The sequence below is a fragment of the Mobula birostris genome, chromosome 6 (genome assembly GCF_030028105.1).
Source record: "Mobula birostris isolate sMobBir1 chromosome 6, sMobBir1.hap1, whole genome shotgun sequence".
NCBI classification, from domain to species: Eukaryota; Metazoa; Chordata; class Chondrichthyes; order Myliobatiformes; family Myliobatidae; genus Mobula; species Mobula birostris.
This window is the reverse complement of record NC_092375.1, coordinates 34,294,138-34,321,493: the sequence shown is the minus strand read 5'-3', so window position 1 is coordinate 34,321,493 and position 27,356 is coordinate 34,294,138. Positions and strand designations below refer to the sequence as shown.

General features: G+C 39.7%; 2 protein-coding genes across 2 annotated transcripts in view; one reads left to right on the top strand and one right to left on the bottom strand.

Moving 5' to 3' along the window:
• cep97 (centrosomal protein 97) overlaps positions 1 to 1,072 on the bottom strand; it is a 92,910-nt gene extending 91,838 nt beyond the window's left edge. The window contains exons 1-2 of the mRNA XM_072260194.1: positions 745 to 1,072; positions 405 to 574 (exon numbers count right to left, since the gene is read on the bottom strand). The gene's annotated coding sequence lies outside the window, so the exon portion shown is untranslated. The remainder of the gene's footprint in view (positions 1 to 404; positions 575 to 744) is intronic.
• On the top strand, positions 247 to 24,064 carry zbtb11 (zinc finger and BTB domain containing 11). Its single transcript, XM_072260191.1, has 11 exons — positions 247 to 1,015; positions 3,738 to 3,976; positions 6,322 to 6,553; positions 7,665 to 8,572; positions 12,558 to 12,734; positions 13,498 to 13,704; positions 14,407 to 14,551; positions 16,230 to 16,347; positions 18,670 to 18,828; positions 21,058 to 21,233; positions 22,210 to 24,064. Exons 1-11 carry the CDS (start codon positions 706 to 708, stop codon positions 22,779 to 22,781), a joined length of 3,243 nt encoding a protein of 1,080 aa, XP_072116292.1. The 5' UTR covers positions 247 to 705; the 3' UTR covers positions 22,782 to 24,064.
• The last annotated feature ends 3,292 nt before the right edge of the window (positions 24,065 to 27,356 follow it).

Sequence of the window (27,356 nt, the reverse complement as noted above, 5' to 3'; positions counted from 1 at the left end):
CCGTTGATTGTCTCAATAACTTTTCCTGGGTGCTTTGTTATATTTGGCAACAAATTCTGGTATTTTTTTTAATAGGAAGGTACTGGGCGTTTCTCATTTCTGGTGAAAGCTCTTTGACCTGGAATATTGGACATTTCTCCTTCACAGCCACTACATGCCCTACTGAGCTGTTTTGTTTTCAGGACTTCGGAATCAAAGATTTTCATTCATTGTCTGTAGATCGTTCGTTTATTTTCTTTCTCCCACCCTCAAAGTGCCGAGCCATTCTGACTTCGGACCAGCATTGGCCGCGGAGAGAAGGCCGACACTCCTCTCGTTACCATGGCCCCTCTCCATTATCCTGAGGACAAATATCAGGTGAATTTTTTAAAAAACTTGAAGAACTGAGAACGAACCCGTATCACCTGATATGTCCCGTGAGGAACCGTCCCCAAGAAAGTCGCGGCTTTAACCAACAGAGCAATAGCAGCCATTTGCCAAAGAATGGTCGTCCGGTTCAAGGGTCACGATCGCCTTGTGTCATCTCCGGTTGTGCAGCAGCCATTTTATCTTTCCGAGGAACCTTTCCCGCTCCCTACGGCCGAAACCAACCAACGTTTAATAAATAAAATATCTAAACAATTTTTAGTTTAAAAATATTATTTGTTTTTAAACGTAAACCGGGGAGGCCTCGGCGGCAGCCGGCCTGACCGCAGGGGCAGTGACATGTCGAACGAGGAGAGTTACAAAGCGATCATCCGGTACCTGACCAACGAGAAGGAACCTTATGCGCCGGGGACCGAGGGCAACGTCAAGAGGAAGATCCGCAAGGCCGCCGCCTGCTACGTGGTGCGGCGCGGAACCCTGTACTACCAGAAGAAGCGCAAGGACCGCGACGAGTTCGATGAGTTGGAGGTTGTGCTGGAGGCCAGCACTCGCCGGGAGCTGATCGCCTCGTTCCACGAGAGCGCCGAGGGCATCCACTTCACCCGGGACCAGACCTGGAGGAACATCTCGCAGAGCTACTGGTGGAGAGGTGAGTGAGGATTACGGAGGGAGAACGGCTACGGGGCTTGTGCCTCACCCTGGACGAGAGACATGACCGGAAGTTACTTTGGGGAGGATAGTGAGAGGGGCAACCACATGGGAGAGGAGGAGGAGTGAGAAAATTGGAGTGCACATCCCTCAGGACCTGCCGTAGGGTATAATCTGGCAGAGCTGCTGGTTAAGAATTGGAAGAACGGAGATGCAGGGAGCGGGGGAGAAGGGACGAGACGTGGAAGGGGGATGGTTATCGGGTTTTTTGCTTCACCCTGAATCAGACGCTAAGTTACTTTCATAGTCATACTTTATTGATCCCGGGGGAAATTGGTTTTCTTTACAGTTGCACCATAAATAATAAATAGTAATAGAACCATAAATAGTAATATGTAAATTATGTCAGTAAATTATGAAATGTCCAGGACCAGCCTATTGGCTCAGGGTGTCTGACCCTCCAAGGGAGGAGTTGTAAAGTTTGATGGCCACAGGCAGGAGTGACCTCCTATGACGCTCTGTGTTGCATCTCGGTGGAATGAGTCTCTGGCTGAATGTACTCCTGTGCCCAACCAGTACATTATGTAGTGGATGGGAGACATTGTCCAAGATGGCATGCAACTTGGACAGCATCCTCTTTTCAGACACCACTGTCAGAGAGACCAGTTCCATCCCCACAACATTACTGGCCTTACGAATGAGTTTGTTGGTTCTGTTGGTGTCTGCTGCTCCAGCACACAACAGCAAACATGATAGCACTGGCCACCACAGACTCGTAGAACATCCTCAGCATCGTCCGACAGATGTTAGAAGACTTCAGTCTCCTCAGGAAATAGAGACGGCTCTGACCCTTCTTGTAGACAGCCTCAGTGTTCTTTGACCAGTCCAGTTGATTGTCAATTCGTATCTCCAGGCATTTGTAATCCTCCACCATGTATTTGAGGTGTAGGGGCGGTCTTCTTGGGGAGAGTACTAGTGGAGATGGCGCATAGAAGCGCGATCACAAGGGGGCTTCGACTTCACTCGGGACGAGTGTGGAAAAACATTATTTGAAGCACCTGTTGGAAGGCGGGTGGTGAAGAAGGCATCAAGAACCTCTGAAGAATGGGCGGTGAAGGTGGCAGAGAACGTATAGACAGCAGCCGTGTTTTCGGGAAAAAGTGAACAGGATCAGAACTGGAGGAAAGTTGTGGGACAGTGAGCAGAGGAGTGAGAAAACAGGGATCGGAATGTGGAGTGATGGCAAGACAATTTACTTTGAATACAACCTGATTTTAGAACGTTTCCCTGCCAAATAATTGGTGAAGAAATGGGGGGAGTGTGGTCCTATGTGTTAGCGGTCGAATGACTTGGGTGTGTGGTTTATTTGGTGGGGCAAGGGCAGTGGTGAAGGGAGAGGGGACTGCTGATAAGTAGGCGATGACAGTAAATGGAGTCGATAATTGTCTGTTATGAAGATCAGTAATGGGTATTCTAATGTGACAGCATCGAAAAAGTCTTTTTAAAGGTGTTTTGAGAGTGAATCGAATGACATCGATTGGCGTTTGATGCTCAGAGAAGTAATGATATTTGGAAGTATTTGATTTTCCTTCCCATAACTTTAGCACTGAAGTTTTATGAGTCTCTTGACTATTATAGAAGCAGGTCAGGCGTTATCAGTGGTGTGGAAAACAGGGATAACACTTCAGGCCACTGACCTTTAATCAAAACCAGGAAAATTCAGAAATCTAGCTTTCTTTTGGAGAAGTAAAGGGGTGGGGAGAACAAAGGGGTTAACTGAGACGTGGTGAGGAAAGATTGTTAATTGGAGGAGATGCAAGTTGAGGGGCATGTAGGGGAAATGCCTGTAGTGTGAGCTATGTGTCATTGCAGTTGCTGGAAATCTGATGTAGTGAGAATGCTGGAAATAGTGAGCAGCTTAGGTAAGGTCAGTAGAGAGAAAGAAAAATCTGTCCAGTTCTGATGCAAACGTTTGAATCTGAAATTAATGAAGCCGCTGTTGTGCTGAAGTTCTGTAACATGGCTGCCCGAAAGATGAGCTGGTGACTTACACTGTGCCAACTAGGTCCAGTATAGAGAATTGAAATGACAGGCAATTAATGCTCAGCATCACCTACTTTATACTTTATTGTCGCTAAACAATTGATACTAGAACGTACAATCATCACAGCGATATTTGATTCTGCGCTTCACGCTCCCTGGAGTACAAATTGATAGTAAGTATTTAAAAAATTTAAATTATAAATCATAAATAGAAAACAGAAAAGGGAAAGTAAGGTAGTGCAAAAAATCCGAGAGGCAGGTCCGGATATTTGGAGGTTACGGCTCAGATCCGGGTCAGGATTCGTTCAGCAGTCTTATCACAGTTGGAAAGAAGCTGTTCGCAAATCTGGCTGTACAAGTCTTCAAGCTCCTGAGCCTTCTCCCAGAGGGAAGAGGGGCGAAAAGTGTGTTGGCTGGATGGGTCGTGTCCTTGATTATCCTGGCACCTGTGTGTATTGAATAGAAACGGAACTTCAATGTGAAAGATTGAATGTGAGCTTCTTCAATGCAATACACTAAACTGGAAGAAGTACAAGTGAATCATTTTTAACCGTGTCCCCTCCAGGTTAATTTTGGAAGTCTTTTTTAAAATCACCTTTTTCCTTTTTTTTTCATAGATTTGGTGAATTGAACTTTCTTTTATTTCCTAAATTAGCAGTGCCATTTTGTTTCATTTTCAGGTATATTTAAGCAAGTGAAAGACTATATCAAGGAATGTATTCAATGCAAGGAAAAGATCGATCGAAACAAGTCAGTATGTGCCGATACAATGGAAATGTTGGAACAGCTAGGCATAGACGTTCCAGTGGCGGGTAATGGCAATGAAACTGATGATGAATTGAGTAACTCTGGGGGAAGAGCTGAAGCTCCCCCGAAACCTACCAGAAAGAAAACGGCCCCAAAGCAGGAGTTGGTGTTTGTAAGTACCATTGATTCTATGGGTACTTAAGGGACTTTGGGGAGCTTCAACTGAAAGTATGAGTCTTACACGTTGATTTTAAGTTTTATTTATTAAAACGTATAATAACTAGACTGTTTTAATTTCTAGTCTAGCCTAGAAGATTAGAAAATGCCCCATTTGCACAGTATTTGATTCATTTAGTCACAAAGAACCTAACCTACGTGTGGAATGCAGGTAGCTGTTTCAGTCAGCTTGTAATACCAATTAACCACCTGTATAAGTTTTTTCGTACTCAAATTTCTCAATGCTCCCATGTTGCACCAAGGTTAAGATTTAATAATCATTCATACTGGTAAACTTAACAATGATGCTAGACAATAATATGGCAGATAAGAAAGCTACAATTATGTCATGTTTTTTACTTGTCAAGGCAAAGAATAAGAAGTAGGAAAACAAATATGTCTAAGAGTAGAGATCAAAGCAGAATGTTGTGGCTGCTATATATCCAAATGTATAAAGAAAATAATGATAAATATTCAATATCATGCAATCCATTTGGCCACATCACAGCATCCCCGCTCATCCCACCTAGAATTATGTTCCAGTCATCCCAAACTGATCTGCTGAATCTAATGATCTGCTTTGAACTGTATCAAAGCATTAGCAGAACATTAAAAAAGGCCATGCTCTCAAAATACTAGTGATATTCACAACAACACAGTTTAGGCTTGACATTGCTAGCAGAGGATTTTGCATCTTGATAATTAGATATTTTTAAATGATAAAATAAATACAAAATATTAAGAGTTCATCATTCAGAACTTCAAGCATGTTTTGCCTTTTAAAAGATCACAATTCATCTCTGTGTAACTTTAATTATGCCTCTTGTTTACCTTTTGAACCACCCCCCCACTTTGCTAATTGACTATCTGTTTTATCTCAACCTTTAAAATGTTTAAAGATTCTGATTCTGTTTGCATTGCCTCGAGGAAGATAATTTTAAAGATGTATGATCATCTGTGAGGGAATTTGATCACATCACTATCTTAAATGAACAACCCCTTATATACCATGTTTTTAAAAAGTGATCCCTCATTCTGTGTTCTTCCACAAAATTTAACATCCTCTTCAATCCACTCTTGTTAAGGCTCCATGGCATTGAATATTTTTCAATTAAAATAAAAATCAGCTTTTTAAAAAGTTAACCAAAATGCAAAATACACAGGAATAATTTTAAGCCTTAAGTGAATTTTTTCCAAAGCAATTTTCTTTTATCTTCTCTATTTATTGCCTCCGATTCTCTCAGTCCCCATTAAGATTAAACAGTCTATGATCTGTGAGCCAAGTGCCACCTGCCTTCCCCACCAAATCTTTATCCTGGGTAATCCCAGGAAGACCAGGAGCTCCAGTACTAGATGCTATAAGAAGGTCAGTAGTGGAGTCTGCCTTGGACTTCTGCATTTCACAGTGCTTGTCTTGAAGTAGGAGATTTCAGTTTCAATGGCTTGAGCACCAATGGTTCCAAGCTTTCCAACTGAAGTTAGATAAATAATGTTTTAAAAGCATGTAAAACTATAATTTTGAGGTAAATTATTTCAATTTTTAACTCAGTGCACGCTTAAGTTTGGCCTTATTACATCTTGCTTATGAAAAGTATGCTCAACTTCATTTTCATGACCAGCAATATGGATAATTTCTGTTAATTGACCTACACCAACCACTAAGAAACAATTAAAAACAACTACAGAAACTGAAGTCACTAGGTAATAACATAGATTTGATTTTCCCCACTTTCTGAGGTATTTATATCTTGCAGCACATTCCGTTGTCATACAGAATTACACAGCATGAAAACTAGCCATTGAGTTCAATAATCTCTGCCAGTTTATGCTCTATATAAAGAACCTCATCTGTCATTTCATCTCACACTTACCTAGATTCCCTTGTATTCCTTTCTTTCTTCTGTATCTATCAAACCTTTTAAAAAAGACAGTAATTAAAACTAGTGATTTGCCTGTTCTCATACCAAAGCCTGGAGTCACGACAGTACCAAAGCCACATGTAGGTTTAATGAATACTTCAGGACAAATTTCTTTGTGCAGAATTGTTTATATGATTTATTGTTTATTGCATGTTTTGCATATTTGTGACCATTTGTTGTGGACAGCCCCAGAAATAGAAGTATTGCTCTGATTCCTGAAACAATCAAACCAATCTATAATTTGAAAGCACTCTATCAGTGCAAGTTGAAGTAGTAATGGCACTTTTAGTAGTTCTGAAGAAGTTCATAACCAGACAATTGTTGGTTGACCTAAATCATGTTGACACAAATTTGGAATTGCCGTGTAAATTGTTTTATTCAGGTGGATAGCAAGGGCCTTGTGAAACAGGAATCTGAAAAACACTGCCAAATAGTGCTAGAACAGTTGAATTTTCAGAGGCTGTCCAACCAATTCTGTGATGTCACGCTCCTGATCGAGGGAGAGGAGTACAAAGCACACAAGTCCGTTCTGGCAGCAAGCAGTGAATATTTTCGAGACCTCTTCATTGAAAAGGGAGCAGTCTCCAGTCATGAAGCGGTTGTGGACCTTTCAGGTACGAAAAAATCGAGTACCTATGTTTATATCATGTCTGGAAATCACAGAAATAGCACTATTATTTCACCTTGCAAAGGAATGTGGGAAATTAATCAAATGACAGGAAATAATGGCAACAAAGATGATGTTTTAAATCAAAAGTATTTACGCTTATTGACCTTCATGCGGTCTTGATTGTAGTATTTTAAAGCTGCTATATGTAGTGAAACCAGGAAAGTACAATGTTTATTATTTTCTTTGACTGTGATCCTGCTTCCTCCTTTTTTTTGTTCTTGTTCGTATTTTTCTCCCGAGTCCTCTCTACCACACCCATATGGCCCAGTGCAATTAGACAGATGCTCTGCATCCTGATGACACTATAGTGGGTCAGCTATTCATCTGCAGAACACATTACTTATCGTTTTATTCACCACTGGACACCTCCTCAAAAAGTTGAAGAAATGATGGAATCATTTGTTTCTATTATCTTTCACTTTTAATATCTGAAATTTGATGAGGTTGCTTGCGTGCTTGTTTTCCCTTGTGGGCATCTCATTATCTTGTTATTAAATTTCTCCATTTGACTTTTGGTATACTGTGGTGAATTGTCATAAATTTGCCTTGTAATGGGTAAATAGCTGCTTTGATTTTTATAAAGAAATGGAGATTATATTTTCATTTCTGTGATAAATATTAAATTTGGGATTCAAGAGTCTTTAATGGAAAGATTTGTGTAACTTGCATGTTTCTGATTATGAGCAACTAATTGAAATATGAATTGTGCTTTTTTTTTTTATACTATTTACTGCGGTAAGTTTCATGAATACACAATACCTTTCCCAGAAATTGTGCAACTTAATCCTTGATACTTTTGTTAAAACATTGAAGCAAACACCATGAAATATGTAGTTACAGTGTCCTAGTTCTCCCAACATTTTCCTGACTTTTGGTTATAACAACTAGAGATTCTGCAAAAGGGACAGTCGTACTAGTATTCTTTTGCTTTTGGACATTTGACATGAGTGCTCCAACGCAGTAAGTGACCAAACTGTTGGGTAGTATATTTATAATTATTGTTAGTTTTAAATAACATTCTTATAAATCTTTTCACTTTTTACATTCTTTTGCAGGCTTTAATAAAACAAGTTTTCTTCCATTGTTGGAATTTGCTTATACGTCTGTCTTAGCGTTTGATTTCTGTCATATGGCTGATGTTGCCACATTGGCACGTCATCTACTAATGTATGAAGTTCTGGAGATGTGTGAACATGTGCATAAACAGCTAGAGGAAAGGAAGATTACTGTGTATCAAAAGGGAGATGTAAAAACTGTAAATTCCAGAGTCCATGCCACCGAGGTGGAGCTGCCTATGGATGTTAATACTTTAGAACAACCAGAGCCTGAAGCTATTGAAAGCACTGCTGATGGCTCCATAACTGTGTTACTGCAAGAGCCTATACAAATTCCCGTACCTGTTGAAGCCCCTGCATCTGGTGTGGAAGATGAGGCCCCAAAAGATGCTGTGATGTATGAATCACAAACGACACATACAACTGAAGAACTGACGGTTCAGCAAATTCAGGGTATTCTCGACTGCTCTGTGGAAAATGGTGGTGCTGAAAACAATCATGTCAATGAGCAAATTGAACCAATGGAGTCTAGTGTAAGCACGCCAAATCTGGAAAGTACAGAGAATAATGCCCAGGACGTTGCAGAAACCCCAACTACCAGTGAACAGACGGATGTGCCTATTGTAAATGGGAATGAGAGTGAGAATCAGCAGAAGGAGAATTTGACAGAGATCCAAAATTCTTGTACGTCAGATGTGCCAAAACGAAAGCGTGGTAGGCCACCAAAATTACATGACAAACAGAAATCAGTTGCTGTAGCCTCTTCTTCCAAATGCCTCTTAGATGATACTTACAAAAGTAGGTTACGACAACGTACTTTAGCTGAAGGTGGATATATTCGGTTACACAAAGGCACAGAGAAGAAATTGCGAGCCAGGAAAAGCAACCTAAAATCTGCAACACAACAGGTATGAAATGTAACTCCAAATGAGTTTTTCATGTGCAGGTACAGGTTTCCCCCGCCATCCGAAGGTAGAGCGTTCCTGTAAAACGGTTTGTAAGCCGGAATGTGGTAAAGCAAAGAAGCAATTACCATTTATTTATATGGGAAAAATTTGTGAGCGTTCGCAGACCCAAAAATAACCTACCAAATCATGCCAAGTAACACATAAAACCTGAAATAACAGTAACATATCGTAAAAGCAGGAATGATATGATAAATACACAGCCTATATAAAGTAGAAATACTTCTCTACAACCATTGCCACACTGTTCTGTGTAGCAAAAGTCTCACGCAAGTGCTCTCGGCAGAAACTCTCTCTCCAGTAACCTTTAAGCTATGAAGCTGCCAAATCATATCAAATAACAGCGGTACAGCGGTAGCCGGGACGCACCCAGCACATCTAAGAAAAAAAAACGAAATAAACAAGTTAATTAATTAGGTGCCTCCCGCCACGTAAATGTCGGCGCAGGTCAGAGGCGACGCAGTCAGCAATTGCCTCTGATCTGGGCCAACATTTACGTGCCGGGCGGCACCTAATTAATTAGCTTGTTTATTTCGGCTTTTTTCTTAAAGATGTGCTGGGTGCGTCCCGGCTACCGCTGCATTCTCCACGGCAATGTATCGGTCCACGGCCCGGGGATTGGGGTGGTGGGACACTGGGGTGTCATCTCATTGTCGATCAGGGCAGCCTCGATGTCGAAGGTCGAGGTTTGTCGTCTGATGTGGAAGGCTTGCTTGACTGCTTAGCCTCGCACATTTTTCTATCATACAGTTCTTTGTAAGCACTCAAACCATCCTGCGAATATGCCCTAAACCAACGTACCCTTTCAAAATTAAAGTTGTACTTTATCGTTGCAGCGAAAATCTCACGCAGTTGCTTCACGTTCGGTTCCTGGACGACTTCACTTTCGATCCGTTTGCTACTGCATTCGGTTTCGATTGTTATCCTTTTCTCTTCCAATTGCATCAGCTCTTCGTCTATCAGTTCTTGGTCATGGGATGCCAAAACCTCTTCAACATCATCTTTGTCAACTTCCACAAGCCAAACTCACTTTGTCCTTACTTCGTTCACCACGATCGAAACGCTTAATTATGTCTAGTTTTACGCTAAGTGTAACACCCTTAAGAGCTCTTTTAGGCTTTTCCGATACCTTAGAACTCACCTTGCTAACAGATGCTCAAAATAAATCAACATAAAGCACAGATGCTGACAGGCACGTGTTTAAGCAATGCCGGCTAGAATGTAGTTCCGGGGAGGAGTTTGGCTGCTCGGGGCGCGCGCTGCCTTTTATCGCGCACTGCTTTTTTCATAACAGTGAAAACACCTTCTGTTAGCGAAAACAGGTAACTAATGTAGGTCTTTCGTAACAGTGAGGTTTCGTAAAGTGTTCGAAAAGCGGGGGACACCTATATAAAATTTAGTGCAACATGATATTTTTGATGTAATCTACTATGGGAGTTCTCTTCTATAGTTTTCATGTGTCATACTCAGCAATATTTAGACTTTTTGAATTGAATTGACTATTATTTACATCCTTCACATACATGAGGAGTAAAAATATTTACATCTCTGTCTAAATGTGCAATTTATAGTAATTTGTAATAAATAGTATGTACAACAGGACGGTCAATATAACATAGAAATACAGTTTGATCAGCGTGAAGAAATCAGTCTGATAGCCTGGTGGAAGAAGCTGTCCCGAAGCCTGTTGGTCCTGGCTTTTATGCTGTGGTACCGTTTCCCAGTTGGTAGCAGCTGGAACAGTTTATGGTTGGGGTGACTTGAGTCCCCAATGATCCTTCGGGCTCTTTTTACATACCTGTCTTTGTAAATGTCCTGAATAGGGAGGTTCACATCCACAGATGTGCTGGATTGTCTGCACCACTCTCTGCAGAGTCCTGCGATTGAGGGAAGTACAGTTCCCATACCAGGCAGTGATGCAGCCAGTCAGGATGCTCTCAATTGTGCCCCTGTAGAAAGTCTTTAGGATATGGGGACTCATACCAACTTCCCCAACCGTCTGAGATGAAAGAGGCGCAGTTGTGCTTTTTTCACCACATAGCCCACACGTACAGAACAGGTAAGATCCTCGGTGATGTGTATGCCGAGGAATTTAAAGCTGTTTACCCTCCCAACCGCAGATCCATTGATGTCAATAGGGGTTAGCCTGTCTCCATTCCTCCTATAGTCCACAACCAGCTTCTTTGTTTTTGCGACATTGAGGGAGAGGTTGTTTTTTTGTGTCAGGGTGATGATTTCTTTGTTGGGTGCCTTGTTATTATTTGAAATTATGCCAATCAATGTAGTATCATCAGCAAATTTAATTAGCAGATTGGAGCTATGGGTGGCGACACAGTCATAGGTGTACAGAGAGTAAAGGAGGGGGCTTAGGACACAGCCCTGAGGGGTACCTGTGTTGAGGGGCAGAGGTGAGGGAGCTCACTCTTACCATCTGTTGGCGATCGGACAGGAAGTCCAGGATCCAGCTGTACAAGGCAGGGTGAAGGCCTTGTTTTATTACAGCACTAAAAGTTTTGGGTTGATTTTGATTATAAATGCGCTAGAATTGATTGTAAATGCCCTTATAACTTTCTAAATATTGTACTGCATATAATGTATTTAATATTCTCTGTTGCTTTTCTTGGTTTGTTTTAGGGTAACATTGTTTGGCACTTTTATTTCATTCTTGTGCTGTGACATGTCTGTTCATGGCGACGTTTGTTGCTCATCATAATTACCCTGCAGTTTTAATGATAAACTACCATCTTCAGTGGTTGAATACGACCAAATGACTTAAGCTGCTTCTGAGAAAAGGGAATTGGAGTAGATTTGAAATCACAAGTGGCATTTATTGTGTGTGTGTGTGGATGGTAGGTTGAATAGCTAGAGAGATCTGAATGTCCTTGTCTATGAATCACTGAGAATTAATATGCAGTTTCTGTTTAGCAAGGTAAATAGCATTTGAGCAGTCTTGTCACAGTTTTATGTGCTACGAAGGGACTATATCTGGAATATTTGAACACATCTGGTCATTCCCCTACGATGGGAACAATAAACACAGTATTGGGAATTGATTTCTGAGATGGTGGGTTTGTGGCATGAAGGAAGGATTTGAGTTTAGGAAAATCAGAGATGATTTTGTTGAAATGTGCATAATCGTAATGGCTTGACCAGGTAGATTCGGGGATGATGTCTCTCCCACCTGCAGTGTCCAGAACCTGGTGTTATTCTCTCAAAATAAAGGTTTGGTAATTCAAAGAGAGATGAAAGGAAATTTCTACATCCAGGGGGTAGTGAATCTTAAACAAAAGAATTCTACCCATGAGGACTGTGGATACTCAGTATCTAAGTATATTTAAAATGGAGATCAATAGATTTTTGAATATTAGAGTCATCAAGCATTTGAGGAATAGAGGAAGTGAAACTGAAGGGCTGAATGGCTGCCTTCTGTTTCTTATGTGCATGCTAAAATGTATATCTTTTCCACAAGTAATTCAGTGAAATACAACATATGATGAGTTGTGAAACTGTATAATGGTGATGTCCAAAGTTTGGGCACCAGTCATGGTTTGAGGTGTATGGTTAACTTTACTAATTGATGACTTTGTGAAGGGAAATAGACAAAGATTCTCTGTGCTAATCCTGCCTGTTAGTCTGTGAGCACTTGCATAAATAAATATTTATGCATATCAAAGCGGTATCCTTGGCAAGATTCAGAGCCACGTTTCAGAGACTTGGGAATAGATTATTTGCCTACCATCACCTGCACATAACATTTGCCCTTGGACAAGCACAGGGATAGTCAGCATGTTTGACTTCTTTCATCAGAATTGTTGTATAAATTAGGGCTTTATTTTGCTCAAGTGAACAGTAGAGCTATGTTGCTGGAGACTTGTATTTGCTGATACCCATATCTATATTTAAAAAAATGAAAAACTTTCTTCCACAGGTTGCCCAGAAACTGGTGAAGAGAGGTAGAAAGATGCAACCGAAACGAGCCACCGTTGAAGGAGATGATGCAGAGGCGGAGCATAAATGTAATGAATGTGGAAAGGCTTTCCCCAAGCGTTACACCTTGATGATGCACATGATGACCCACAACAGAATCAAGGAATTTAAATGTCCAGTAAGAATTCTGAGCAATTGAAAAATAACTTTTTCCTGTAAAATGTATCCCTTTCTTTCTCCCTAGGCCTCCCGTCCCATGATCCTCCCCCTTCTCCAGCTCTGTATCCCTTTTGCCAATCAACTTTCCAGCTCTTAGCTTCATCCCTCCTCTTCCTGTCTTCTCCTGTCATTTCAGATCTCCCCCTCCCCCTCCCACTTTCAAATCTCTTACCATCTCTTCTTTCAGTTAGTCCTGATGAAGGGTCTCGGCCCGAAACATCGACTGTACTTCTTCCTATAGATGCTGCCTGGTCTGCTGCGTTCCGCCAGCATTTTGTGTGTGTTGCATGTATCAGTATTATGCTTTTGATAGGAAGAATTTTAGATTTGTGGAGCAAGTTGCAATTTTTACAGATTGAGAGCACTTGCCATTGTCTGTATTTTCATGGTCTGTGTTCAATTATAACTTAACAGATACATCAATTATACGATACAGTATTGATCCATTCAGATGGAATGGTCTATGCTGAATTAGCTCCATTGTTCTTGTCTGAAGGTCAGTGATTAGGTCTCTCTATAATGCCTTCCTGTGAAGTACCAGCACACACTTTCTGTATTTTAAAAATAAAGGGTGTCTACATACACTTTCTATCAAGATGGTGCTGGGCTTCTGTTGAAAAAAAAAACAAATGGACAGTAGAATTAATGCAAATAGTGGAACATATTCTATTCTAACATCTTTACTATGAGCAAAATATCAGATTCATTTCCTGTTGCTTTAGCTCTGTGAGAAGGAGTTCCTCTACAAAGCTTCCCTGCTTTCACATCTTCTGCGCCACAGGAGGACCACTGAGCAAATAGATGAGAGTCTTGCGGGTAGAACGAAGCGGCAGTTCATCTGTGACATCTGTGGAAAAACATTGCCAAAGCCTTATAACCTGCGACTTCATATGCTTAAGCACACGGGTGTCAAGCCACATGTGTGCAAGGTGAGAATTTATTTTTATCTGCATTTTAAGAAGAACCTTTTAATAGTGGCTACTATTGGAACAGAGTGTTTTCTTTGTTAAAAGTGCTATGAATCTCCAGAGATTTAATATTATAATAGCAAGTTTTGAAATGACATCTAAATTTGACAATCTTGGAGAATTAAGGTGCTTTTAATTGGAATAGCTAAAGAAAAAAGTCACATGCAGCATACTTCTGCAAACTTTCTAATTGCATGTCTATTATTTTGATATTATTTCTCTCTTTGAATGATATACTTTTAGATCATAAATTCCTATTATAATTGCTAAGTTTCTAGAAATTAATAACTAATCAGGTATTATGGAACTGGCATCTTCAAATTTAAGAAAGAAATGTTAAGGGTCTCATTTTGATATGGTGTCAGCTACAGAAACTGATAGTTGTAATGCAGGGGGAAACAGCACCACTGCGCAAAGAAAGAAAACACCATGATATCCTCTTACTTGTACATTAGTCACTTCTACAAGTGTGAACAGTGGTTAAGGACAGGATCAGATTTGATTGCTAATAACAGCTGGTTGAACAACAAATGAGAAGGTAAACAGTGCTTTATTGTCGAAATCCTGAAGGGGATTGACGTTTCAGGATGGGAATGGATAATTTTAGGTTGTTGATCAGGCAACAAAAAATGTTATAATAATTTAACTTTCACTGTTCATTAGATATGTGGGAAGACTTTTGGCTATAAACACAGTCTAAGACTACACATGGCTCACCATGAAGGTAAAAGGGAATTTAGCTGTGAAATATGTGAAAAATCATTTGCTACAAAGCGCAGTCTTCAGGAGCACAGTAGTGTTCACACAGGTAAGGGAACAAAATGTTAGAATCCATCTTGCTAGTTTGCAGAAAATGTATGAGTTCTCAGTGTACTTTCTCCAGAAAGGTTTCGATGATTGTGATATCTCTCCTTGCTTCATTTGTTTTGGTGGTGTTATATCTTATCAGCTAGAATTATGCTCAGGTGGGCAGGGAGGTGTGCGCTTGGGGGGCCTGATTGAGGTGTACAAAACAGAGAGGTTTGGACAGGCCAGATAAATGAAATATTTCTCCCTATCAGATTTAAGTTCCGGGGAAGATGTTTAGACATGAAATGATGAGGAAATTCTCACCACAAGAATGATTGGAAACAGGAAAGCACTGCCTCTGAAGGTGGTTAAAATGGGTGCTCTCACAATATTTAAGCATCTAGTCAATCACTTGAATTGGCCAGGAACAGAAGGCCATTGAGCAAGGGCTGGTAAATGGAATTCAGGTAGACTAGTACTTGGTAGTTGGCATGGCCAAAGGGACTGTTTCTGTGCCTTTGTGGCTGAGTGACTTTTCATATGTTATCCTGAGCTGAACTTCAGACCTCCGATCTCACCTCCTTGCCCCACAGTGTGCCTCTGGACTCATCTGAATACTTGTATTCTCTTCCATAGCCTTGTTACCACTACACTTCACTATTCCAAACCTTTCCTTATTCTTTTCTGTATAAACCAGCAAACATTTAAATCTCCTGCAACTCCAGTTTGCCTCTTGCTTCCAGATCGAGCAATGTCTGGATTTTAAATTTTCATCCTTACTTCAGCTCTTTCCATGTCTATGTACTTTTCAGGTCCACAATTCTTAGCTGTCTAACGTCTCCTCAGCAAACGTCTGACAACCTTGTGAAGTGGTATGAGAATATTTTGCTGCATTGTAGATACTTTCAAAATTGAAAATGTGTTCTAAACTCTATTCTGTTACCATGTCCTTTCCGCAGCAGTTGTCTCAGGTTGCACTGGATTGGGTGCACCTACAGTATAAACTTTTTACTTAATTTTCTCTGTGTTGCTAAGATTAACTATGTCTGTTCATTGAATATCATTTGCCTCCCTAACTCTTTCTGCACCCCCCCCCCCCCCCCACCATGAGGCCCTGTGGTACATTTGGTAGAGCTGCTGCTCAACGGTGCCAGAGAACAGGTACAATCCTGACTTGGCTCCTGTCTGAATGGAGCTTTACTGGTTCTCCATGTGAATGCATGGGTTTCCTAAAGACTTGCACATTGGTAAGTTAACTGGCCACAGTAAATTGTCCCTAGTGTATAGGTAAGTGTAGAATCTGTGGGCTGTAGATGAGAAAATGGGGAGAATAAAAATGGATTAATGTAGGATTGGTGTAAATGTGTGGTTAATGGTCAGTGTGGACTAGGTGGCCTTAAGAGCCTACTTGTGTTCATCTGTGGCTCTCCTTCCCTGGCTTCTGTATGAATTTCTGGTTAACTATGTGAAGGAGTTTGGTTTCTTCGTAAGACTCTGATCAATGAATAAAAGGACAGAATACTCTTGAACAAAAGTTAATTAGTCTTGCCTATCGTTTTCATTCTCCTTAATTGTTTTCATAAACTGGGAAACAACTACTACAGTTATATCTACATTTGATTTGTATTTTGATCCCCATTTCATATTCTGTTTCAATATTGTGCTTAAGTGATATTAAGTTTTGCTTGACATTTCAGGTGAATCCAAGTACCTCTGTCCAACTTGTGGAAAATGTTTCAAACGTGCCTCCGGTCTCAGCAAACATTTAAAAAGACATTTGCCGAAACCTGAAATCAGAAGCTTTCAATGTACCCAGTAAGTTAGTGGAATGATTCATTTACAAATGGTCTTTTATAGGATTTACATGGCAATGAAAACTAGGTTTGAAAATGGTGTATATACTTGGGTTGCACATTGACAGGGAGACAAAAAAATAGGAACTGGAAATAACTCAGACTCTTTAATGTCCTTGCCATTCAGAATCATTGTAAGATATTTATCTTTCTTTTTAAAAAAAAAATAACAAAAACAAAAATCCAGGTTAATATTTGCTTGACATAGGGAATTTCTGATATGATTTATCACCTTGACTACTTTCAACATATATGTTTTATGAGGTTGTGATTCCCTGAAGTCACTTTATGTTCTCTGACAAATTCTTCATCTTTAAAGTTGGAATAATTAAGCAGAGCTATTATATACTTTTATAGAGCTGGCTTTTTTATAAAATTGATTTTCATATAATAAAAATAAATGGATTCTGTAAAGGATTAGTTTCTATTCCATTACATTACTATATGTGAAGCAGAATCGAAGAATCTGTCGTTTCATATTTATGTTGAAAACGAGGGTAGGACCACTCCAGGACAAAGGAGGGAATTTGTGTCTAGAACTAGGGTAAATGGGTGAGATATTTAATACTACTTCATGTGTGTATTCACCAAGGAGAAGATGAATGCGGATGATAATAAGATCAGGGATGGTTATGTTGTTCTAGGACATGTTTGGGAGGGATGATGTGGTGTTCAGTCTTTTGAAGTAGTACCCAGGGCCTGGTGAGATCTATCCCTGAGCATTGTGTACGGATATCTCTGGGTCTTTGACACAGATATTTGCATCTTCTGCAGGTACAGGCAAGGTCCTACAGCCAGTCTTCTTTTAGAAGGGAAATATGAATAATCCTGGAATTTATTCCTAAGAATCTTCTCAAATAAGTTCCCTACCTTGACATCAGTGATAGGAAACCTACTGGACAAGATTTACTCATATCTGGAAAAGCAAGGGCATGTTGGAAATAGTCAGCATGGTTTTGTGTGGGGAGGTCATGCCTCACATTCCTAATTGAGTTTTATTAAGTGATGCAAAAATGAATTGATTGAGGGTAGGACGATGGAAGTTGTCTACATAGACGGCATATGGGATCCATTGTGACTTGGTGGGTTAATTTAAAAATTGGAATTGGCTATAGAAGACAAAGAGTGTATTCTAACTGGAGATCTGTGGCCAGTGGTTTTGACAGGAATTAGTGATGGGACCATTGTCATTTATGAGATAAGATCTGGGCGAAAATTTAGGTAAGCTGATTAATGAGTTTGTAGAAGGCAAATGAATTGGAGTTGTAAATAGTAAGGACCGTTGTCAATGGATAGTCGCACATACATCATTTGCAAATATGGATGGAGAAATGGCAAGTGGAGTTTCATCTAGACAAGTATGAAATGGTGCAATTTGGGAGTTCAAATGTAAGAGGGAAGCATATAATAAAAGACACCCTTAGGAGATTTGACGTACAGAGGGACTTTGTGGCTCACGATTTGTGTGGTTTCATTGATCAGGGCATTGTGTATAAAAGTTGGAAACTCATGTGGTAGCTGTATAAAGCTATGGTGAGGCAACTATTTTTGTGAAGTTCTACTTGCTGCTTTATCGGAAGAATGTTGCAGCTTTGGAGAGGGTGCAGAAGAGTTCCATAGGATATTGCTTGGAATAGAGGCAACATTGACAAGTCTAGGTTATTTTCTCTGGAATGTTGGAAGCTGTAGGGCAATGTGATAGAAGTATATAAAATTATGAGAGACTGTAGATAGGGTAGATAGCCTTTATCCAGGTGAAAATGTGAAATACTTGAAGGCATAACTTAAGGGGGAAGGGGGTAAGTTTAAAGGAGATTTGTGAGCTAAGTATTTTTGCAGACTGGGAGGTGCCTGGTAGGCACTGCAAGGGAGATTGTGGATGCAGATATGATAGCAACTTTTAAAGGGCATTTATACCTGCACATGAACAGGCATGAGATATAGACCATGTATGGTCATTATAATTGGTACAGGCATTGTGGGCTGAGGGGCTTATTCCTATGTTGTACTGTTCTGTTTTATGTCGGAGTGAATGGGCACAAGGTAGGAAAATGGATGGAGATTATTACATTTATGGTTTTGTGTTAATGTAGTTCAGAACTGATATGTTTGGATTATTCAATATTAAGATCCTCTATTGTGTCATTTAATTTTAGATTCCTGGCTTCATTTTTACACTTACTGTTTAAGTTTTGTATTGCTAATTTATCATGCAAACCTATTGGAAGATTCATTATAGTTGAAATGAAAACTTTTCTTTGAGAGGATACCTTCATTTTTGTAGATGTGAACGAAGTTTTTACGAAGCACGTGACCTGCAGCAACACATGTACAAGCATCTTGGTGTTAAACCATTTCAGTGCCAGATCTGTGGGAAGTGCTACAGCTGGAAGAAGGACTGGTATTCTCATGTAAAAGCACATTCTGTTACTGAGCCATACAAGTGAGTACAGTGCAGTGTATGTTACAAAAGTTATAGCAATTCGGTTATAGGAATGTTATTTATATTACATCAATGTACGTAATGGTTTGAATATTAAATGAAAACTTTAAAGAATGCAAGATCAGATGTGTTTACAGTAAGTCTCCGGGTTAAGAACGTCCAACTTACAGACAACTTGTACTTATGAACGGACTGCCATAAAGCCTGTTATATTAAAAATTTGAGTTAAATACAATGGTTCGTAATAATGAACGCACGCACTACTTTGATGCTCATGAAAACATTGCACAGCTTCAGCAATTCATTGGCTCGAGGAAGGAGAACACCATCCGCCATTTTAAGTCGGATCACATTGCCGTTAACACTGGTGTGTGTGTGTGTGTGTGTGTGTGTAGCTCTGTATTTGGCTTAAATTTTTCTCTTCTTTACCCTTGTAACCATGCCTCCAAAGCGTAAATCTGATGCAAGTACTGGTGAAGGAGGTAAGTTATTAACTTCAAACTTTCTGCATTTTCACTCAGAGTTGACCTGCACGTGCATGTAACGAGAGCTGTATAACTCATCTCCTTCTACCTTAGGCCACGAACTTATCAATCACCCCTGCTGTGGACCCCCTGGAGGTCCAAGACCTGCTCGATACATGCACATGCAGTTCAACTCTTTGAGTGATAATGCAGAAAGTTTGAAGTTAATAACTCATCTCCTTTTACCTTAGGCCACTAATTTAATCAATCACCCCTGCTGTGGACCACTTCTACAAAGAAGGGATCCGTATGCTCCACGACCGCTGGACTAAGTGTGTACATGTAGGAGGGGACTATGCTGAAAAATAAATGTGCTAGGTTTTCTAAAATTGACTCCTTCTACCTTAGGCCACGAACTTATCAATCACCCCTCGTATGAGAAGTCAAATAAGGACATACATAGTAAATGGTGTTGCCCTAGGCAATAGTGTTGAACAAAGAGAGCTAGGGGTACAGGTATATATTTCCTAGGTGTATAAGATGATGAGAGGCATTGATCATGTGGATAGCCAGAGGCTTTTTCCCAGGGCTGCAGTAGTTTACACGGCGGGGCATAGTTTTAGGATGCTTGGAAGTTGGTACAAGGGGGGTGTCAGAGGTAAGTTTTTCCACACAGAGTGATGGGTGCGTGGAATGCACAGCCAGTGACGGTGGTAGAGGGGGATACAATAGGGTCTTTTAAGAGACTCTTAGATAGGTACATGGAGCTTAGGAAAATAGAGGGTTATGTGGTAGGGAAATTCTAGGCAGCTTCTAGAGTAGGTTACGTGGTTTGCACAATATTGTGGGCCAAAAGACCTGTAATGTGCTGTAGATTTCTATGTTTCCCAGAAAGTGGCAGCACAGATAGACTTGAGGGAAGCATCTGACATCTTTGCTTTCATTTGCTGAGGTATCGAGTACAAGAGTTGTGATGTATAATTAAAGTTGACAAAGCTTTGGTTACAACACACATGGTGTTCAGTGTGCAGTTCTGGTTGCCACACTACCACTACAGTAAAGATGTGATTAAGCTAGAGAGAATGCAGAAAAGATTCTCAAGGATGTTGTCTGGATTGGAGGACCTGAGTTACAAGGAGAGGTTGGATAAATTGGTGAAAAAATCATCGCTGTCTGGAATGAGCTGCTATAGGAGATGGTGGAGGCAAGGACAGTAACAACATTTAAGAGGCATTTAAACAGGTAGTTGAATGAGCAAGGCATAGACAAATACAGAATTAATTCAGGCAGGTGGATTGGTATAGATAAGCATAGACGTAGTGGGCTATGGGACCTGTTTCTGTGCTTTATAACTCTATGACTAATTTGAGATCTAGAAATTGTACAACCTGTGATATAAACAGCTCATCCTTTTATCACCTCTGGTTTGCATTGGTAATTTGTGCATCCAGATTTGTGTTTCCAGGATTGGGCTCCTTGTTCCCTCAGTGCAGTTGAAAACTGATGTCTGCTTGTCAATCTGCCAGGAGATCATGATTCCAAATTAGAAACTTGTACCTGAGAAATTGCTTATTAATTTATAGATACCTTTATACTTTGTGTCTACTAGAAAGCCAAGTAACTAAACTTAATTCTGATTAGAGTTGTCTATTCGTTGCCATAATTCCTCTGGCTTGTTGAGGTCTGAATTCCACTCGTGGAAAAATAATCACCTGAGACTTTTAAGAAACATACGGAGTCCCATGTTGATATTTTCTACTTTCAGATGTAATGTTTGTGGAAAAGAATTCTTCGAAAAAGCTCTTTTTAGGCGACATGTCAAAAAAGCCACACATGGCAAGAAAGGCAGAGCTAAGCAGATGCTCGACCGTACTTGTGAACACTGTGGGAAGAAATTTTCACAACTTAGAGAATATCGGAGGCACATGAATAATCATCAAGGTAAACTGAAGTCATTATTGGCTTTAAACCTTGCCTTTCGATTATCACATACTTTAACAACATGACAGGATTGAAATGCTGTGATAATTATGAAAAAAACTGAAGTTTCAAAATAAATCCACTGTCTATATTCCCTTTACATGACCTCTTATGTAAAGCTTGCCCTGTTGTTCAAAGTTCGCAATGGTTTGGCATTTTGCTATTTAGATAATGTTTGCCATGTTCTCCTTAAACTTGCCAGAGCAATTTTCCTGTACTCCCTTCTTCAACTGAAGTGGAAGTTTTTTTGCTGAGTTGCAGTTACATTTCTGAAGTAGTAGGATTAAGTGGATGGAATTTAAATTGATACTGAAAATCCTTCCAGAGGTACAAGGCAAAAAAAAAATGGGGGAGTGCAATTCCAGCTAGTATCTAGAAATTATTTTGTTTTTCTCTTAGCTTTTTTTTCCCATTTCTTTTGTGCTGGATTTCTCGTCTTCTAGCCGAGACCCTCCATTAGGACTGGTGAAGGTTCTCAGCCTGAAATATCGAATGTTTATTCCCCTCCATAGATGCTGCCTGATTTGCTGATTGCTCCAGCATTTTGTGTGTATTACTGTAAAACTAAAGTTATTTTGATAAAAGAAACTTTTAAAATTCTATTAATATAATTACTCCCATGCTATTCAGAAATCCTACTACTTTTGCAGAAAAATTATTGATGACAAATAATGTAAAAAGTAGTCTTAAAATGGGAAGTTAGCTCTCAGTTTTATGCTTTGCCTTCTCTACTGCCTGTACATAAAACTAAACTAATATAGAATATATTAAAAACAGCTGTAGTTAGTAGAGAGGGCTGCATGTTAATTGGTCAGCAACATTTAAAGGTACTGCAGCCATCATGAAAAGGGACAAAGCTAAATCAGCATAATATTTGAAGAATAATATTGGTTCTCCGCTGCTTGAATAATTTTATTATGATTTTATTTTTATTCAGGTGTGAAGCCATTTGAATGTTTGACCTGTGGAGTAGCCTGGGCTGATGCACGCTCACTTAAACGGCATGTGCGAACACATACAGGAGAACGACCTTACGTCTGCCCAATATGTAACGATGCCTACATTGATGCTCGTAGTTTGCGGAAACATATGACTAAGTTTCATAAAGAGCACGTTCCTGGCAAAATAATGTTAGAGAAAGACACACTTCAGTTCCATAATCAGGGAACACAAGTAGAACATGCCATCAGAATCTTAGCTGCTGATATGCAAGATGAACTGGACAAATCAGATTTAATTGGTGAAGAAGTTGAGACTGTCATAGTGGCTGGAGAAGCTGTCGAGGCGGTTGAAGCTGTTGAAGCAGTGACTTCAGTGGAATCTGTTGAAGCTGTGGCTGTGGAAAGCCAAGATGAAGCATTGCCCACACTAACAGATCATGGAATTATGCAGGTGGTTAACTATGTACTATCTCAACAGCACGGACAGAAACTTAATGAAATTGGTGAAACTGTGGAAGTTGAGGTCGCCCATATTGCAGAGGCTGAAGAAAATGTGCAAGAAAACTGAAAATACTTGGAACATATCCTGATAACTGATTGTGTGCATTAGATAATGTGGGAACTTGTTCATGTTCAATCATTTTCCCTGATCATATCCTGATCCTACAAAGGTTAGCATTATGTAACTGGCAGACTTTTACAAACGTATATTGAACTCCTCACAGAGAAGGAATTCAAAGTTGGTAAGTGACGATAATAATAAAGGAAAAGTCTGAGTTCTAAAACCAAAATATATTTTCAACTGCTTACATTTATGAGATGTGCCAGTAGCATTCTGCAGTAAAGCTTGAGCTTCCAGCAATTTTAGTTGCAATTGCAAGCTTTTTTCGTCGTTTCCTTATTTTAAGCATTGGTAAAATCAGTGGAAACTGTCCTTTTTCAGCATTTTATCCAGGAGATCAGAATTTTGTAGATTGCAACACATAAACATAGAAATTCTTAAAATGGGCACATGTTTCATAACAAATTTCATGTATACTATTCAGGCAAGAATGGGTCAGATACACAAACTGAGCATGAAAGTGAAGAACTTACCTCATTTAACTTGTATATTTTGCAAGGAATCAGTAGAATTAGAAATGAACAGGGTGATGTATTTATAAACACAGTGCTTGTTCTGAATAAGTAGAAAGTAGATTTCCGGATTTGAAATTTAATTTTGACTTGAGGCCCTGTTGGGATTATTTAAAGAAATGTTTGGACAAGTTAAGTTCTGATGATTCCACAACTATTAACTTCCATAAAATCATTAATAAAGGATCATCATCTGAACGTATGCTAATTGTGATGAATTTATTTGGATAAAGTTTATCTTGAATGCATTTGGAAATTCCGCAAGATAGTTATATTCTTATGTGAAATTGCACAATTTCAGTTGTAAGGAAAGTGTTGTAAATCTAGAAATACTAATCTCAGGTAACAAGATTTGGTTTACTTTTCTTTGTCAAATAGGAGGCATTTGGTGGGCAAATGCGTGAAATGTAATTGATGTAAATAAATGTGCATATAATAGGTTTATATGTTTATGACTTTATGCATGTCTATAATTTTCTTAATTCAGTCACTGTTAATCAAACTGTGTATGTACATGTGACTTTAAAAATAATTTGCAAAAGACCTCCATGTAATATAGAACACTGAAAAAATGGCTGTTTTCCTAATGATCTTGGCATTCCAGAAATATATATTAGGGGAAAAAACTATTTAAAAGTGCAATCAGGATTTTTTTTTTCAATTGTAATTTGTCTTGTCTGGCTGTAAGCTTTCATGCATAATTATTAAAAAGGTAAAATCTCAATTAATTTGTCTTATTTTCTTATTTGTCAAAGATGACCAATTTTATATTAAAATTGTTTTGGTGTCAGTACGTTTTGGTTGTCTTGAGTCCTGAATTGAATTATATTTAAAGATAGAACAGACTGCCTTTAGTACCCAACCACAAATGCCTTGAAGATGATGCCACCTTGAATGTTAGTATACTGATGCTAATGCAAAATAATTGTAGGACACCAGACTGGGCTCCAGAAATTAAATTGAGCACCAAGTAAATGGGCTTGTTATTGTCACGTTCGGAGGTACAGTTTTTTTAAGATCCAGTTGGACCATTCCATCATATCACTACACTGAGGCAGTATAAATGATAAACAATAATGGAATTCAGGATATAGTGATACAGAGATGGTGCAGGCAGACAACAGGGTACACGGCCAAGACGGTACATTGCGAGATCAAGACTCCATCTTTCCATGGCCTTGCACCTTATCGTCTGCACTGCATATCTTTGGAAGGAAAGTCTGACTAGCTGACATTTCAAGTGCTGGCATTTCCCAGTATCTGGTGTATTAACCCATCTTGTAAAGAGTGGTTTTGGAAGATCACTAGAATGGTTGCCATTATTGTGAAGTAATCAATCACTACGCAGGATTTCAAAAGTGGTACTAGAAAAATAGACCAGTAAGAAAGCTGCTCCAAGTCTAATTTGTAATTGCAATACAAGATACACAATAAGCTTGTATATTCCTGTCAGTGATCAGTGATCAGCACTCTCCTATGCTTCTCTTTCCAGTGTTCTTGAGCCTTTTTATGCTGGGGTCAGTGATCTCTCAGATTGGGTCCATGGCCTTCTAAAGGGGGAGAGTGAACAGCCAGAACTCTTGGAATATACGGTGGGAATAATGACATAGGTAGTTGTGGTCCTGAAGATAGATTTTAGGGAGCTAGGTAGAAAGCAGAAAGCAGCACCTCTGGGGGAAAATCTCTGGATTGCCGCCTGTGCCATGTGCCAATGAGAGTAAGGATAGCGTGATTTTGCAGATTAATGTCTGGTGCAGGGGAAGGGCTTCAGATTTCTGGATCATTGGGATCATTTATGAGAAAGGTATGACCTGTGCAAAAGGGATGGGTTACACCTGAACCAAAGGGGTCCAATATCCTTGCGGACAGGTTTGCTAGAGCTGTTCAAGAGGACTGAAACTAATTTGGCAGGGAGATGGGAACCAGAGTGATAGTAATGAGGACGAGGTAGATGGTTTACAAACAGGCAGTGTGCAGTGAGACTCAGAGCAAGGACAGCCTGATGATAGGGCAAAATTTAAGTGAACGGAATGAGTTGCAATGTAAAAGGGGCACAAAATTGAAAAAGGTGATGAATACAGAATTGAAGATGTTGTATTTCAATGCACGCAGTATACAGAACAAGATAGATGAACTTGTAGCCCATTTTCAGATTGGTGTGTATTACATCGTGGGCTTCACTGAATGGATGCTGAAAGAAGATTAGAGCTGGGAGCTTAACGTCCAAAGATACATATTATATCAAAAGGACAGGCAAGTAGGCAGAGGGGGTGGTGTGGCTCTGTTGGTAGAGTCATTGTTATAGCGGAAAACATTTAAATTGCCCACATCCAACAATCTGCACCTGAACCATAGCCCTCGATACCCTACTATCCATGGACCACTTGTGCTGGCAGCTCATTCCACACTCTCACAACCCTCCGAGTGAAGAAGTTTCCGCTCATGTTCCCCTTATACTTTTCACCTTTCACCCTTAAGCCATGACCTCTGGTTGTAGTCTGACCAGTGGTTAAAAAAAATGAAATCAAATCATTAGAGGTGACGTAGCATTGGAAGGTGTAGAATTGCAGGTAGAGCTAAGGAACTGCAAGGGTAAAAAGTCCCTGATGGGAGCTATATACAGAGCTCAAACAGTAGTAAAGTTGTGGCCTATAAATTACAAGAGATAGAAAATGCATGTCAAAAGAGCAATGTTTTGATGGTCATGGGGGATTTCAAAGTTCAGGTAGATTAGGAAAATCAGGTTGGTGCTGGATCCCAAGAGGTGGAATTTGTATAATGCCTACGAGATGGCTTTTAGAGCAGCTTATGGCTGAACCCACTAGGGTATCAGCTCTTCTGAATTGAGTGTTGTGCAATGAACCAGAATTGATTAAAGAGCTTAAGGTAAAGGAACCTTTAGGGGTCAGTGATCATAATATGATAGAATTCACCCTGCAATTTGAGGAGGAGAAGCTAAAGTCAGATGTACCACTATTGCAGTGGAGAAAAGGGAATTACAGAGACATAAGAGAGGAGCTGGCCAAAGTTAAGTGGAAAGGAACACTAGCAGAAATGATGACAGAGCAGCAATGACTGGAGTTTCTGGGAGCAATTTGGAAGGTGCAGGAGAGATACATCCCAGAGAAGAAGTATTCTAAAGGTAGGATGATGCAACAGTGGCTGAAATAAAACCAACATAAAATACAAAGATTTTTGCAGGGCAAAAATTAGTGAGAAGTTAGAGGAGCGGAAGCTTTAAAAAACCAACAGAAGACAACTAAAAAAATCAAGAAGAAAAAGATGGAATACAAAGGTAAGTTAGCCAATAATATTAAAGAGGATACCAAAGGTTTCTTCAGATATATAAAGTTTAAAAGAAAGGCGAGAGTAGATATCGTAGTGCTGAAAAATGATGCTAGAGAGGTAATAATTGGAGACAAGGAAATAGCAAATGAACTGAATAAGTATTTTGCATCAGTCTTCACTGTGAAAGACATTAGCTGTATGCTAGAAGTATAACAGAAGTGTGTGAAGTTGCCATTACTGGAGAGAAGGTGCTTGGGGAACTGAAAGATCCGAACTGAAATGGACTACACCCCAGGGTTCTGAAAGAGGTGACTGAAGAGATTGTGGAGGCATTAGAAATGATCTTTCAAGAATCAATGGACTCTGAGGGTTCCAGAGGATTGGAAAATTGCAAATGTCACACCACTCTTCAAGAAGGGAGAGAGGCAGAAGAAAGGAAATTATAGGCCGCTTAGCCTGATATCAGTGATTGAGAAGATGTAGAAGTCGATTGTTAAGGATGTGGTTTGGGGTACTTGGAGGCACATGAAACAATAGATAGACCATAGTCAGCATAGTTTCCATAAGAGAAAATCTTGCCTGACAAATCTGTTGGAATTCTTTGAAATAACAAGTGGGATAGACAAAGGAGAATTGATGGATGTTGTGTCCTTGGATTTTCAAAAGGCCCTTGACAAGATGCCACATGTGAGGATGTTTAGCAAGTTAAGAGCCCATGGTA